Raw genomic sequence first — 16,973 nt, 5'->3', positions numbered from 1 at the left:
TTCAAACACTTATTAACTGTGTGACCTTGGGCAAGTCACTCACCCTCTCTGGATCTCACTGTCTTCATCCATTAAATGTGGATATTAATACTAACTTTGGATTTTTAGGAGGATTAGAGGAGTTATACATACTAAACACCCAATAAACAGTACCTAAAAAACAGAAATAATTAGGATCCATGTGGTTCAGGCAATTTCACACACACATGAAACCTACTCTGTGAGTGGTACAGAGTTACAGGAAAAGGGACCTGCTGTTTACTAATGACCACAAACTGTACTAAGCATTTCATGTTATCTCGATTCATCAAGAAGTCGATAATCTGGGATTGGAAGGGGAAAGAGGCTAGAAGAAGTATATCCACATCTACGTTCTAAGCGGAATTTGACAATTGCCACAAGAGAGAATTCAAAGTACTGCTGGCATGCAAAAAAAGGGAGTAAAATACTCAAGAAAATAACTGGAAAAACAGTGTGGCAGTGATAAGGCCTTGGAGTCTAACTAACCCTAACTCTGCTACTGAGAGGCCACTCCAAGGCCTAGGGGAGTTCGCTTGCCTCTCCTTATCTAATTCTTCTCTCTGTAAAATGCAGAGAACAATGCTGGCCCTTTGTTAATCTCACCGGGCTGTCACACACCTTCACGGACACCCGTCATTCCAATACCTTTTCCAGCTGGCTTCTATCAGACGGTGTAGCGTCACCTTCCGAACTACCCTCCTTTGAAAGTGTGTCAAGGGAGGATGTTTTTCTGCCATCTGCTTTTCGGTTCCTTCCTCCTTATGTTAAAAAGAGAAGAGTGACTCAAAAAATCAATAATCATGTTTGCTAAATATCACTGCCTTAAGGAAACAACCTGCTAAAGATTACCTGGAGGCAGAGGAGGCAATTTTATAACTGTGTAAAAGAAAGGGTTCAATTATATAATCTCTCCAATTACTGATGCTTTGATGCATATGATCTCTTTGGTTAATTCAATGCAGCTCATATGGAGACACAGAATAAGAAGAAAAGAACATACCTATCTTTCCCTGTTTTCTGATTTTTGCTGAAACAGCAGTACTAGCATGAGGTGTTATATCTAAAGTTTCCAAGTCAAAGTTTGTAAGGGTAGGAACATAGTCTGGGGTGACTGAAACAGAAAACAGAGAATAGATAAAAGCTCAACGTATACCAACCATATACCACCGTTAGACTTGGAATACAATCATCTGATTGGTTACAAACTGGTTTCTAGAACTACCGAGCATGGCTGAATGCCTGTAGGATGCATTCAAGTCACCTGACATTAATTGTTTTGGCATAGCAAAATGGACAGAGACATCTTATAGAAATATCATATTGATTATGATCAATTAACATAAAACCATTCTAAATAATGATATAAAATATCTAAGCAGATAAGGACTAAATATAAACTAAGATTGAAAATCTAAAAATAGTAACAATAGTTGGTCACACAGAAGTTTGTTTTATACACAATTATTTAGATGAGGGCCTGAGGGAGGCTCCATGTTTTCCCCAGAGAATTAAGCGAGCACTTTAAAATGACAAGTCTACTTAATGGTCAGAAAGTATTAAGAGGCCTTTCAGCTTTACTCCTGGTTCATACTATGTTCAGGTAGGCAAATGGCAGTGGGAGTTTGATCTCCCAAGAAGCAAAGTAACTTTACAAAAGCCCAGTCAATGTTTTATATTTTTTATTTTCTTCAGCAGCAAGATCTCTGGGAGGTAACAATGGGAGGAAAATGGACATACTCATTTAAAAAAAATTTTGTTGAGCATATATTTTCTTGTCCCAGATGAGTAGGGGACAGCTATCATTGAGCCTAGCTTAAAAGCATAGTTCTTTACCTCCTCACTGTGTCCTAGCAGGGCTACCAGTATAGGACACTTCCCTTACCTGCCAGGTACTTTTCCAGGATTCTCTGTAGCTCTACAATGTGCTTTAACCGGGTGAGCACCTTCCCCTTCATCTCGGGTGACGTTTGCCGGCAGAAGGCATTTACACTCTGTAAAAGTACAAATTAAATTCTCATACTTTGAACTGTTCCGATTTTAATCCTGTTTGTATTATTCATCCAGAGCTAAAAGATGCCATTCAGTGGCAGGATCTGTGAGTTTAGTCTGTAACGTAAAAGTGTTCTCAGCAAGGTGCTATAGAGAAAAAAAAGCCCTGGGCCAATACAGAAGATCTGACTTTTTTTTAAATAATTTTATTTATTTATTCCCCCAAAGCCCCAGTAGATAGTTGTATGTCATAGCTGCACATCCTTCTAGTTGCTGTATATGGGACGCAGCCTCAGCATGGCTGGAGAAGCAGTGCGTTGGTGCGTGCCCGGGATCCGAACCCGGGCCGCCAGCAGTGGAGCGTGCGCAATTAACCGCTAAGCCCCGGGGCGGGCCCGAAGATCTGACTTTTAATCCTAGTTCTACTTATTACTAGTTAGGTAACAAGGCAGACTAGTTCAGTGGCTAAAGAGCACACACTTGGGTGAAACAAGTCCTATTCTGCTACTTACTAGCTGTGTAACCTTGGCCAAGTCATTAACCTTTCTGAGCTTTTCTTTCTTCAACTATAAAATGGGAATGCAGTTGTCATATGGATTGAATAGTGTAAATAAAGAAATTAGCCCTGCATTTGGCATAGCGTAAGTGCTTGATAAATTTTAATAACGTTGAACTCTCTGTACCTGCAATTCCGCATGTGTAAAACAAGGATTATAATACCTGTCCTACCTAAGTCATAATATAATTGTGAGGGTAAGAAGAGATAATTTAAGTGAACAAACATTATCTGAAATAATACACATGGGAAAGGAAGCGAGGTATAGATGTAAGATGTTACCATCATTTTCACTATATTTCATTATTATTGTGCATTTCATTAAGCACAAATACATTCTAAAGGAAGAGGAAAGCTACTATTCACTTGATCTCACTGAATTGAAACATTAAGTGCAGACCCATGCAAGGAGGAACAGTATTTTCACAGTGGAGAAGGTCAAGTTATTCCAGGCAGAAGTAAGAATAAACCAGAAGGCTTGGAGACAGTAAAGCATAGGCAATATTAAGTGAATTCTAAGTATTTTGAATTGGCTACATCAGAAGGTACATATAATTGGGGAGAGGTAGGACATAACAGCTAGAGAAGCACACAGGGGTTAGTGCTTAGTGGAGAATTTTTAGGGAGTCTCATGGGAACCAAGGAAATAGTTTCCTTTTGAGAGGAACTACAGACAATAGGTGAAATGTCCTAGTAACTCTGCTCACCTCTCGGAACCAGTTGAGAGTAAGAAATATGAGTGAACACACGAATGAATGCTCTTTAACAGACATGGACTCCAGCCTCTCTCCAGGCTCTAGGTCAGTGAGGAATACAGGACAATCTGAAAGAGAAGAACAAACATTTCTAACTCCCTTTAGTTCAAGTCAACAGAACCTGGATGCTGTCCCTAGAGCTAGCTCTCCTTCTACTTATTTTCCCCTTTAACTCGTATTTGAAGGTCAAGCTTTGATTAGTCTCAAAAATACTTCCATACTATGCAGCAGTCAACAAATATAATTAAGAAGTCTTTGCAACAATTATAGAGGCAAAGACCATAAAGCAACATGGAACTATGATAACAATTGATTTGTTAATATGATGGGAATCTGTATGTATTATTTTGTCTTTGGAATTCCATTATTACTGCTATGCTACTCTGTGAAGTTAGAAAATTCCTTCCCACACATACCATGTACTGGTCTGCCGCTTCCCTAAGTTTAGCAAAGAAAGGATACAAAGAAGAAAGGATCTGATAACTTCATGCTATACCTATAAACCATCAAACTCCTCCAGGTTTCCATTATGTTGTCTCTCCACACAAAGTCTCAGTAACCGGAAATAGGGAGCCAGGCACAGTGGAGACACCAATCTGGGAAGGAAAAATTCATTTCTGGATCACGCTTTATAGGCATATTATAGGCATATTAGTCCACGTTTATAGGGAGCCCAAACTTATAATCAAGGAGTTTTGTCCAAAATAAATGTCTACTTTTTTTGGGGGGGTGTGTGGGAGAGATTGGCCCTGAGCTAACATCTGTTGCCAATCTTCCTCTTTTTCTTTTTTTCTCCCCAAAGCCTCAGTACATAGTTGTATATCCTAATTGTAGGTTCTGCTAGTTCTTCTACGTGGGATGCCGCCTCAGCTTGCCTTGATGAGCAGTGAGTAGGTCCATACCCAGGATCCAAACTGGCGAACCCCGGGCTGAAGCGGAACGCACAAACTTAACCACTATGCTACCGGACCAGCCCCCTGTCTACTTTTAAGAACATATGACAGGGGCCGGCCCCGTGGCTTAGCGGTTAAGTGCGCGCGCTCCGCTACTGCCGGCCCAGGTTCGGATCCTGGGTGTGCACCGACGCACCGCTTCTCCAGCCATGCTGAGGCGGCATCCCACATACAGCAACTAGAAGGATGTGCAACTATGTCATACAACTATCTACTGGGGCTTTGGGGAGAAAAAGGAGGAGGATTGGCAATAGATGTTAGCTCAGGGCTGGTCTTCCTCAGCAAAAAAAAAAAAAAAAGAACATATGACAAGGAACTTAATGATGCTCAGCAAATAAATAATGGACTGAATTGGAGGAAGGTGGAGGGTGAGTAGAGTGAATGTTCATGTGTTAGGAGAAGTGGAGATAAGATGGAAGGAGGGAGAGTGGCAGAGGTAGACAAATATGTACATGGGAGGGAGAAAGAAACAGAAACAAAAATAGCCTTGCAGAACATCTGTTGGCTGGCATGAGGCAATGCAAATCCCAACCCCAGGATCCAAGAAAAAACAAGGAATCTGCCCCATTCTCGCTAACCCCTCCAAATACCACCTGTCTTGGGAGAAATCCTTTTCAAACAAGTTCCCCACAGATTGCAAGAACTGTGGAATTCCCTGTAAATATTCAAATCACCAACACAGGTTTTAGAAAAGAAAAAGTGTACTGACTTTTGGTCTGATTCCTGTGAGGTCATTCTACCCCCATCTCTTGCAAAGTCCTGGGAGAACAACAGTGGCAGGAGGTTGATGGCGATCCCATCAAGACTATTGTATTCTTCTAGTCCATAGAGAGCTTTCATGGGAAATGGACAGTCACTGTGGAGAGAACCCAGAATCTGATCCCCAACTCAAGGGTATGCAAGTCTACAGTGGAAACCACTAGAACAAACCAATCTCCTCTATTATGAGGAGAAATGAGAAACAGAAAGAACAAGTGGGGAACCTTTCAGCAATTTTCGAGCTGGGGGTGTTGGGGTTGGGAGGAAAGAAGCTGTGGAAGTAGGCTAGCCTTGGCTGAGGTCAAGGGCATTCTGATGTCTGTACCAGCTATTGACATAATTGACACAATGTCTTCACCGGTGCAATCAAGTCAGTGGGTAAACAGTACTTACCCTTCTGGAACAACACATAAGTCCACCACAAAGGCATCTTGGAAATCATTAGAGATGGTCTGCCCAACCCATTCCTGCAGGAAGTAAGCAAATAAAAAGACTGTGTAGCCCAGGGTGTACTTGCTGTAGTGCCCTAGACAAACTATTAACTTTTCTAAGACTCAGTGTCCTCATTTCTAAAAAGGAAATACCAACAATATGAAGTAGAAAAGACATAATGCATGAAAAGTGCTTAATGCAGTGCCTGGTATAGAATAAATGCTGGCTATCAACAACATTATCATCATCCTCATCATTACTATTATTATTGTTATTATGTGAAGGAGGCCTGGGGCAGGGTGAGTCAGAACACCTTCCCAACTGGACTATGGAAGAGCTCACAGGATGATCTATTTTTGCAGTGCAACAGAGAGAGGGCTTGTAGTAAAGCAGCCCTCATGCTTCATTGCTATAAGAAAAGATACTCAGCCTTACCAGGGCTTTTGGAGCCAGCTTTCCTTCTTGGATCAGGTTGGCAAATTCATCATAATAAAGTGCAGAGGCCCGAGGAGACTGCTTACGGCAGGAATGAACCAACTGCAGCAGGGAGGGCACCTGGAATAGCCGAAGAGAAAGAATGGGTCAGTTCTTAGGCTGCCAACCTTTCTTGAACACCATTCACCCCATTCAGTAGCAAGTTTTTCTCTTTCCGATTTCACTGGCAAAGCTCTTATTAACTCTCACCTGAGGTTTTCCTGAGCCGCCTGATCAGTCCATCTCTTTCCAATCTCATCTCCTTTCCAATCGATCAGACACATGCAGCCAGATTAATTTTTCTAAAGCAAAGCTTGGATTATGCCATTTTGTTGCTAAAAAACCCCTCAAGGACTACCTCTGCATAAAAAATTAAATCAAAATGTCTTGATCCTCTGTTTTCTATCTCCTGAACTAGCCTTATCTCCAACTCTCCAATTACACACTTACTTGTCCCTAAGCTCCAGTCAATCTGCTATTCTTCTAACATGGCCCACCTTTCTTGCTCTCTAGGAATTTGCAATTTAATTAGGGAGATTAGACAGATACAGAAATAAATGCAACACAAGCCAGTAGATTCTAAGTGCCACAAGGGTGGTACAAATTGCAAAAGCTACGAGTTTTGGAAAACATATTTTGAAAAACAAAGCACTCTTTCTGGTCAACTGACAGTGACCAGCAGCCACTCCTCAGTTACTCATAAGTGCACTGACCACATTACAAGAACTCACCTGTGTGCACTGTTCATTGCTCAGGGCGGCTCTCTCTTGGGTCAAACTGAAAGATCTACTAAAAACAAGGAATTTTAGCTTCACTTTTATAATATTTTGTAACAGCTGGCAATAAGTTTAAGAATCTTGCCTTCCCTGGGATGGAAGTGGAGATAAAAGTGCACAAAGGTACAGAGGAATATTTATTTAGGCCATACAAAATGTGGATTAGAGTAAATGGCTGGGCTGGCCTGGTGGCGTAGCCGTTAAGTTCGCATGCTCCACTTCAGCGGCCCAGGGTTCTCAGGTTCGGATCTCGGGTGTGGACCAATGCACCGCTTGTCAAGCCATGCTGTGGCGGCATCCCATATAAAGTAAAGGAAGATGGGCACGGATGTTAGCCCAGGGCCAACCTTCCTCAGCAAAAAGAGAAGGATTGGCAACGGATGTTGGCTCAGGGCTAATCTTCCTCACACACAAAAAGAGTAAATGATGGCTAACTGAGATTTTTTAATTAATTAATTTTTTTTATTATTTTTTTTGTGAGGAAGATCAGCGCTGAGCTAACACCCATACCAACCCTCCTCTTTTTGCTGAGGAAGACTGGCCCTGAGCTAACATCTGTGCCAATCTTCCTCCACTTTGTGTGGGACGCTGCCACAGCATGGCCCGACAAGCGGTGTGTCAGTGCACGCCTGGGATCTGAATCCAGGCTGCCAGCAGTGGAGCGCGTGCACTTAACTGCTCTGCCATGGGGCCGGCCCCTAATTTAGATTTTTTTTTTAATGCACACTAAATTAGTAATAATCATAAGAGCAAGCACTGGGCATTTTTCTAACTACTTAATGCTCTCAACAACTCTATGAAGTACATACTATTATCTTTATTTCACAGATATGAGAATACAAAGTCACAGAGAGGTAAAGTAACTCGCCCAAAGTCATTCAGCTAATAAATAATGGAGCCGGTATTTGACCCAGGCAAGCAGTATGGCTACAGAGAACAAACTCTCAACTAGTACACTATGCAGCCTCTACAGATTACTAATGCTGATTCTAAGGATGTCTCCTGAGGTCTCAGGAATTCTTCTTTTTGTTTGTTTTGTTTTTGCTGAGGAAGATTCACCTCGAGCTAACATCTGCTGCCAATCTTCCTCTTTTTGTATGTGAGCTGCCACCACAGCATGGCCACTGGCAGAGGAGTGGTGTAGGTCTGCGCCTGGGTACCAAACCTGGGCCGCCAAAGTGGAGTGCACCGAACTTAACTACTAGGCCACCAGGGCTGGCCTGGTCTCAGGAATTCTTGAAAGATCATTTCTAAAGAGCATGAACTGAACTCCCAAGTCATTTTGCAATGTCAACATCTTACCAAGCCCCAACTTTGATGCTTCTTTAGATGCTACAATTGTGGCATCAAAGTGCAAGTGGGAAAAAAATCCACAGGAAGACTTTATTTGTATCAAATATGATGTCCCAGACAGGAATACAGAGCAATGGAGACAGCTGTATTGTCTAGTGCCTAGGACAGAAGCAGATGCAGAAAAATGCATCCCAGGAGGATTAGGGTTCCCCCTTTGTGGAAACATTTCTAGAACTTTATTTCTTGGGAATCCCTAGTTTTTAACCATCAGACTGTAATTACTATGATCACAATTCTGTAAAAATTATATGTGGTATATACAGTCAAGATTAGAAGGAAACATGAGAAAATAGCAACAAACATGTGCTCACTTCTCTTATCGTTTCAATGTCTACTGTTATAACGATGTCTACACAATGTAACACTTTATTTTGTAAGGCAGCAACCTGATTAACTGATGTCGAGCCAGAAGTCAGAATTTCCATGCATACCTGTCTGCCGCCATGATGCCAGGCATGGTGACAGCACCAATAATACCAACAAGCTTGTACTTGAATATGGTGCTAGAGAGCTGTTTTCGTATCACCAAGTGCATGTCATCCTGCAAGGAGACAATGACAGAGAAAGATGAAGATGCTGAAATTGTATCAGAGCCAAAAAACCTAGAACAGCAAGGGTTCTATCATTTATTAACTGTGTGGCCTTTGGCAAGGCATTTCATCTCTCTGAGTCTCAATTTTTTTCATCTATAAAATGGGAAAGGTTTTGTAAGGATCAGACATAAATTACAAAAAATTTCTAGAACAGTGCCTGGCCCATGGTAGACATTGAATAATAACAGCTATTATTGTTATCATTGTTACAGTTGCTCAAATTATCATAATATCATTGGCTGTTCAAATAATGAAATACAAAAAGATACTCAGGAATAAATTTAACCAAAGAGGCAATTTAACTTTCTAACTTTTAACAATTCAACTTGTACGTTAAAAACTATAAAACATTGATGAAAGAAATTAAAGAAGACCTAAATAAATGGAAAGATATCCCACGTTCATAGGTTGGAAGACATCACTATTAAGATGATAATACCATCTTAATATGCACATTCAATGTAATCCTTATTAAAATCCCAACAACATTTTTTGCAGAAATAGAAAACCCCATATTAAAATGCATATGGAATTTTAAGGGACCCCAAATAACCAAAACTATCTTTTTCTTTTTGTGAAGAAGATCAGCCCTGAGCTAACATCCATGCCAATCCCCCTGTTTTTGCTGAGGAAGACTGGCCCTGAGCTAACATACGTGCCCATCTTCCCCCACTTTATGTGGGACGCTGCCACAGCATGGCTTGACAAGTGGTTCATCGGTGCGCTCCGATCTGAACCCGGGCTGCCAGCAGCAGAGCACGTGCACTCAACCGCTACGCCACGGGGCCGGCCCTAACCAAAACTATCTTGAAAAAGAACACGAGGGCTCACACTTCTTGATTTCAAAATTATTACAAAGCTACTGTAATCAGAAAGTGTGCTACTAGCATAAGGACGCACATATAAGGATTAGAATAGAGAGTCCAGAAATAAACCCTTGCATACATGGTCAACTGATTTTCCAAAGGTGCCAAGACCATTCAATGAAGAAAAGACAGTCTTTTCAACAAAAGGTGTTGAAAAAACTGGACACACACACAAAAAATGAAGTTGAACCTTTACCTTACACTATATACAAAAATTAACTCAAGTGAACCAACAATCTAAATTTAAGAGCTAAAACTATAAAACTCTTCGAAGAAAACATAGGAAAAAATCTTCATGACTTTGGATTTGGCAATGGTTTTACTTAAGTATGACACCCAAAGCACAGGCAACAAAAGAAAAAAAGAGATAAACTGGACTTCATCAAAACTGCATCAAAGGACACTATCAAGAGGGAAAAGACAATCCACAGAATGAGAGAAAATATTTGCAAATCACGTATCTGGTAAGGGATTAATATCCAGAATTTATAAAGAACTCCTACACATCAACAATAACAAAAAACAACCCATTTAAAAAATGGGTAAAAGACTTGAATACACATTTTTCCAAAGAAGATATATGAATGACCAACAAGCACATGATAAAACATTCGACATCATTAGTCACCAGGGAAATGCAAATCAAAACCATGAGATACTCCTTCACATCCAGTAGGATGACTGTAATTAAAAAATGGAAAATAAGTGTTGGTGAGGATGTAGAAAAATTGGAACCCACAGCTGTTCATGGGAATGTAAAATGGTGCAACTGCTGTGGAAAACAATTTGGTGGTTCCTCAAAATGTTAAACATAGAATCATCGTATGACTCAGCAATTCCACTCCTCGGTATATACTCAAAAGAATCGAAAAGAGGGACTCAAACAGATACTTGTACACCAACGTTCATAGTAGCATTATGTACAGTAGCCAAAAGGTGGAAAAAAGCCAGCATCCATTAATGGATAAATGGATAAACTAAACGTGGTATATACATGCAATTGAATATTATTATTCAGCCATAAAAAGAAATTAAGTTCTGATACATCCTACAACATGGACGAACCTTGAAGACATGCTAAGTGAAATATGCCAGACACAAAAGGACAAATATTGTATGATTCTATTTAAATGAGGTAACTTAGAATAGGCAAATTCAGAGACAGAAAGTAGATTAAAGGTTACCAGGGGCTGGTGGAAGGGAAATGCGAGTGACTGCTTAATGGGTACAGAGTTTCTGTTTGGGATGATGAAAAACTTCTGGAAATAGATAATGGTGATGGTTGTACAACACTGTGAATGTGTACTTAATGCCACTGAATTGTACACTTAAAAATGGTTAAAATAGGGGCCGGCCCCGTGGCTTGGAGGTTAAGTGCGCGCGCTCCGCTGCTGGCGGCCCGGGTTCGGATCCTGGGCGTGCACCGACGCACTGTTGCTGAGGCCGCGTCCCACATGCAGCGGCTAGAGGGATGTGCAGCTGTGACATACAACTATCTACTGGGGCTTTGGGGGGAAAAATAAATAAAATAAAATCTAAAAAAAAAAAAAAAAAAAATGGTTAAAATAGTAAAATTTATGTTATGGATATTTTACCACAATTAAAAAATAAAATAATTTAAAGTGGTGCGGGCACTATGGAAAACAGTACGGAGATTCCTCAAAAAATTAAGAATAGAACTACACAGCTATTCCATTTCTGGATATTTATCTGAAGAACAGGAAAGGACTAATTTGAAAAGATATATGTACCTCTATGTTCATTGCAGCATTATTTACAATAGCCAAGATATGGAAACAACCTAAATGCCTACTGATGGATGAATGGATAAAGAAGACGCGGTATACCTATATACACCATGGAATACTACTCAGCCATAAAAATGATGAAATCTTGCCATGCGCGACAACACCGATGGAGCTTGAGGGTATTATGCTAAGTGAAATATTGAAAATAAAACAAAAACAAACTCACAGAAGCAGACAATAGATTGGTGGTTACCAGAGGGGAAGGGGGTTGCGGGGAGGGCAAAATGGGTAATTGTATGGTGACAGATGGAAACTAGACTTTTGGCAGTGAGTATGCTGTAGTATATACAGATGTCAAATTATAATGTGGTACACCTGAAACTTATATAATGTTATAAACCAATGTTACCTCAATAAAAAAATAAAATAAAATAATGACAGCTCTATATTACTGATGAGAAGCAATCTCCAAAATATACTGCTAAACGAAAAAAGCAAGATGCAGAACAAGAAGCTAAGGGGTGGGATATAAGTAAATAGCAAATTTGTAAATGCTCAGAACATCTCAGAAAGCTATAAATTAGTAACGCTGATTGCCTTTAGAGAACCAGATGCCTAGAGGACTGAGAGGGAAGGAGACTTATTTTTCACTACCTTTCTATACCTTTCCAGTTTTGTACCGTGTGTCTATATTACCTAGCCAATTTTTTTTTTTTTAATTAAAAAAGGGTGCTGGTTGTTCGAAGTTACAGTCCAGTATGGATTACTGTCACAGGGTGGCACTAAAGATACAAAAGACCCATAAATTATGATTCCAACCTAATGGCTTCTTTTAGTCCCTTTGCCTGGCTCTTTCAGTGAATGGCGTCACAGATGAAAGCAGGCCCAGGTGAAGTTCACGTTAGATGCAGATGTTCCCCAGGAAACAAGGGGATTCTCTGTGTCCCCACAGTCCTCAGTACAGAACCTGAATGGTTTTTCTGACTCAGTTTCATAGTTAGCTGATTACAGACCCATTTCTACCCTAATAGACTAGCCCCCTGAGGGCGGAAGGTCTATTATACCTACCATCTCAGCAGGCACATCAGGCACTTAATGTTTGTGGTAAGAAACGAATGAACAGGGGCCGGCCCCGTGGCTTAGCGGTTGGGTGTGCGCGCTCTGCTGCTGGCGGCCCGGGTTCGGATCCTGGGTGTGCACCGACGCACCGCTTGTCCGGCCATGAGGCGGTGTCCCACATGCAGCAACTGGAAAGCTGTGCAACTATGACATACAACTATCTACTGGGGCCTTGGGGAGAAACAGGGAAAAAGGGGAGGAGGATTGGCAATAGATGTTGGCTCAGGGCCGGTCTTCCCCAGCAGAAAGACGAAGATTGGCATGGATGTTAATGCAGGACTAATCTTCCACACACACACAAAAAGAAAAGAATGAACAAATGCTGGGACTTCGTACAGCAATGTATTCTATTTCTACTACTCAAAGACTGGAGTGATTTTGTTCAGCAAATTTCAATTAAAGAGGTTTAAAAGATTCTTTCATGCTTCCTCTTACCTGGATGTGACTGCTGGCTTCATGTGGTTTGCTAAATGCCAGTGTGCTGAGAATATAGAAGAGTTTTCGTATTTGTTGAGGGGACATGTTATCTAGATAATCTAAAATGCCCTGTGAGGGAAAAAATGCCAATGATGAGTCAACAACTAACAATTTTTCCTTTAAATCAGAAAATTAAAATCCTTGTAAGAGGCATACACACAGATAGCCAGGCATCTGTTCCATAAAAGCTCAAGGTCTCTAAAGCTATGCTCAAAGCCCCAAGGATTGATACTCTCTTAGTCTTCCTAACATACCTTCAAGTTCTCCCTGTTGTCTCCACCCTTCCTTTTTCCTTAGTGAAAACAATATTCTGCCAAAAGCAATGTCTCTGACCTTATTTCTTATCACAGCATCCCTTCTCAGCTTCTACTCCATGAATTCCTTATTCATTTTCTACAGGTGTGGAAGGACTCACACGGGAACTACTTACTTTTTGACCTTGGGCAAAGCCTCAGCTTTCTCATCCCTAATATGGGGATAACATGGCCTACATAGACTTGACTATGTCAACTCCGTGTTAAAAACCTGTAAAAGCTCCTTATTGTCTATAAAATAAAGTTGAACCTCTTTAACATGGTATTCGAGACCCTTTATAATCTGGCCTTGTCCTATGTCTTCCCAGCCTCACCTCCCACCACCCCTCACCATATAGCTTATTTGCCAACCATGCTAGTCTACTTGTCATCCCTGGCACACCATGGACTTGGGTGCCAACATACTTCTGTTCAAACTGTCCTCCACCGACATGCACTTCCCTTACCTTCTCTCATGAAATCATTCCCATCCTTCAAATCACTCAAATGTTCTCTCCTCTTTGAAGACTTCTCTAGTTTTCCAGGCCAAATTAATTATTTCTGCTCTGGTGTATCTATAGCACTTATCTTTATTACAGAATTCATCAGGTAATATTTATAGTGACTTGCTTATGTGTCTTACTTTCTATCATCAAAGGCAAGGATTGACTTTTATATTCACAGCACCCAGAATAGAGCCTGGCACATATAGGCACATAGGTGCCTGGCACATAGGTATAAAGAAGTATTTTGTGCCAGGCACATCCCTGGCACATAGGTATAAAGAAGTATTTACTGAGTGAATTAATACATATATATATGAGTTATTTTTTCTATTATTTGCCTATCACCTCACTTCCTTCCCACCCCTCCTAGCAATTATAGTGTTCAATATCTAGAATACAAAATAAATTGTTCTTAACAGATATCAGATACCTCTCAGATATACGCAAGAAAGAAAAATGATTCACTATGTGTCAATGGAAAGACTAGATACCTTCACAAAGACAGCATTCAGCCTCATAGCAGATAGGTTTAGAGCTACCAACTCTAGGAGGATATCCAGGGCAGTGTCAACTTCAGCTTCATTCCCGCTGCAGATATGGGTCACCAGGGCACCAACCACTTCCTATACAGAGAAGAGTCAATAAGACAGTGTGAAGCAAAAATATGGTATGGCCATCTTAAAGGGGCTCATGCCTGAGGTCATTCTAATCAACCTGGTTAAAATCCCAACTAGCCCTATCCCATTGTCTAATTCTGTTATCTAGTTTTCATTAATGCTGGATTCAAGAGGCTTAGGATTACGCCAATCTAACTACACTACCATCCAGTCTTGACTTATTTCCCATGATTTTTCAGTGAGCACTATCTAAGCCCTCCTGATTTTGCTCCTTGGTGTAGTCTAGTCTTTCTCTTTCTTTTTCTCATATGGGTTAAATATTACCCTTTAAGTTGTGGTTGAACTTAATCTGCTGAAATTTATTGAAAAGATGGCACTTAAGGAGCTAAAGGTTTTAAAGGGTTTTATAGGTTAGACTTGCATGTTTCAAGCAAACATAAGTCATGATAGTGTCTCTCAGACATTAAGATGGTTCCAAAAAAAGTCTTAGACACCATTGCCCTTTCCTTCATACTGCTCTCCATACCAAGTCACAGGGTCTTCTCAATTGCAGTAGCTAGCTCATACCAGCTGAATCTATTGCTCTGCTTTAAATTTTGTCTTCATTTTTATAAGTTCCATTCAGATGCATTTTACCACTATTAATAACAGGTATAGCATATATAACAAATACAAAATAAGACACTTTATTCTTTGTTTTCATAATCACTTTCCACCAGTACAGCCCTCCCTCTCTGGAAGTGTTATTAAACTTTGTGTCTCACGTTCATGGGAATAGGGTTAGGCCCTCTGGCATTTCTCCTTTATTTGTTTTTCACCACACCTTTTTCTAAAGAACAACTCCAGGATCAACTGGCAGTTGATTATTTACAGCTGAATTTTAAAACTGCCATTCCTGTACTGTGAAAACTGCCTGATAACCCCAGCCCTTTAAGCCAAAGTTTATTTGAAGAAGACTGGATCCAGACCTGTTTTAGACTCAGAATTTTAGAGCTCAAAACACAGAGTTAGATCCTCCACTCCAACCTCTTCATTTTATTGAGACTAGGCCTAGAGCTAAGCTTTGCCAACTCCCAGTTCAGAGTTCTTTCTCCTTCAACAAGAAATAAACCAACAATAAATAAACATCAGATCACATCAAGCCACTCGGAATTGCATTTCTTTTCTTCTCCATGTTCCCTCCTTTCCAAAATAAATATTTCAACATACCTGCTGACAGTGTGTCAAAAAACTTAAATGCATATTTGTACAAGAGACTGCCAAACAAAACTATACTCTGATCTAGGGAGTGCAGGAAACTCTGAGCCAGTGACAGAATGGACAGAAAAACATCCTTAAGAACCTTGACGGGGGAAGAGGAGAGAGAAAAGCTGTAGGAGAAACTTAGTTATTACAGCACCCAGAGTTGCTAACCCTTTTGGAATGTGGGAGTTCTCCTCATCAACTTTCATTTTAACTTAAGGAACCTTAATCTTTGTTTTACTCAGAATAATCCTTCATCATTCTGAGTTTTCTCTCAGGATCAATGGAATTCAATATATGGACAATAATTGACAATGAAGCTCGAAGAAGTTAAATTACAAGCCTAATATTGGCACTGTTCCTATCTGCCCAATTTGGGACTAGACTCCAGATCTTCTAAATCTCAATTTCCTAATCATATTGCCTCCCTGGGGATACACTAGGCCTTCTCTGCCTTGGTTATGATTTGAAATCAGTCTATAAGGTTCAATGCTAATTACACTGATTTCTTTTACAGAAGATCAATAAGGCAGTAGATGGACATTAATGGACACAGAGTAAATAACACTTATTAAGTCCAGGTTCTTTACTAATATCCTCACATTAAAAAAAAAATCTTGGGGCCGGCCCGGTGGTGCAAGCGGTTAAGTGCGCGCGCTCCGCTGCGGCGGCCCGGGGTTCGCTGGTTTGGATCCCGGGCGTGCACCGACGCACTGCTTGGCAAGCCATGCTGTGGCGCGCGTCCCATATAAAGTGGAGGAAGATGGGCACAGATGTTAGCCCAGGGCCGTCTTCCTCAGCAAAAAAAGAGGAGGATTGGCGGATGTTAGCACAGGGCTGATCTCCTCATTAAAAAAAAAAAAAATCTTAAATTAAGCATTGAACTGGGTATAACGCTTTACTGAGGAAAATGCAATAAAAAATTATATATAGTTTCTGCCCTCTGGAAAATTACAGCCTAAAATGTATATGATTGCTAAAAATAAGCACAGAAAGGACTGCAAGATAAAATAATACAAACATTAAATCTATTCCTGAATATAAAATCTTAAGATCCAACTACATATTCTCATTAGTTCCTAAGCCAAGCCCCAAACCACAAGTCTACCCAGTTTTCTAAGGGGGTATACACCATTAATGTCCTGAATATTCACCTGGAAAACACCATTCCTAGCTTACAAAACACCAATTTAATGGTTTATATTTCAACAGGAATGGTCACCTAAGGGTCACAGCATTGAATGGCCAAATAGTGATGGTTCAAGATGCATAATTATGTCTCCACTAGCATTCTTCTGGTCCTGCTATGCTCAGGCCTTCTAAAAACTACTTAGAACAGGACACAGAAGGCAAGTTTGTCAAAGCTGCAGATTGCAGACAGCTAGACAACTAAAATGACTAATGTAAAATTAAAATTCAAAAGTCTTAACGGGTTCAAACAAAC

At 40.5% G+C, this 16,973-nt stretch overlaps 1 protein-coding gene across 1 annotated transcript in view; it reads right to left on the bottom strand.

Annotated features, from left to right (window-relative positions):
* Positions 1-16,973, bottom strand: part of FANCD2 (FA complementation group D2) — a 54,724-nt gene that overhangs the window by 19,437 nt on the left and 18,314 nt on the right. The window contains exons 16-29 of the mRNA XM_087431485.1: positions 15,505-15,629; positions 15,256-15,265; positions 14,162-14,293; positions 12,830-12,940; positions 8,500-8,609; positions 6,671-6,725; positions 5,901-6,020; positions 5,427-5,500; positions 4,984-5,130; positions 3,825-3,917; positions 3,274-3,397; positions 1,904-2,012; positions 1,022-1,132; positions 667-779 (exon numbers count right to left, since the gene is read on the bottom strand). Coding sequence (XP_087287611.1) covers positions 667-779; positions 1,022-1,132; positions 1,904-2,012; positions 3,274-3,397; positions 3,825-3,917; positions 4,984-5,130; positions 5,427-5,500; positions 5,901-6,020; positions 6,671-6,725; positions 8,500-8,609; positions 12,830-12,940; positions 14,162-14,293; positions 15,256-15,265; positions 15,505-15,629 — 1,434 coding nt within the window. The remainder of the gene's footprint in view (positions 1-666; positions 780-1,021; positions 1,133-1,903; positions 2,013-3,273; positions 3,398-3,824; positions 3,918-4,983; positions 5,131-5,426; positions 5,501-5,900; positions 6,021-6,670; positions 6,726-8,499; positions 8,610-12,829; positions 12,941-14,161; positions 14,294-15,255; positions 15,266-15,504; positions 15,630-16,973) is intronic.

The sequence above is a fragment of the Ceratotherium simum genome, chromosome 5, assembly GCF_057802395.1.
Source record: "Ceratotherium simum simum isolate JZ-2026a chromosome 5, ASM5780239v1, whole genome shotgun sequence".
Taxonomy (NCBI): Eukaryota; Metazoa; Chordata; class Mammalia; order Perissodactyla; family Rhinocerotidae; genus Ceratotherium; species Ceratotherium simum.
Note: the sequence above shows the minus strand (reverse complement) of the source record. Positions and strands in the feature narration are given on the sequence as shown.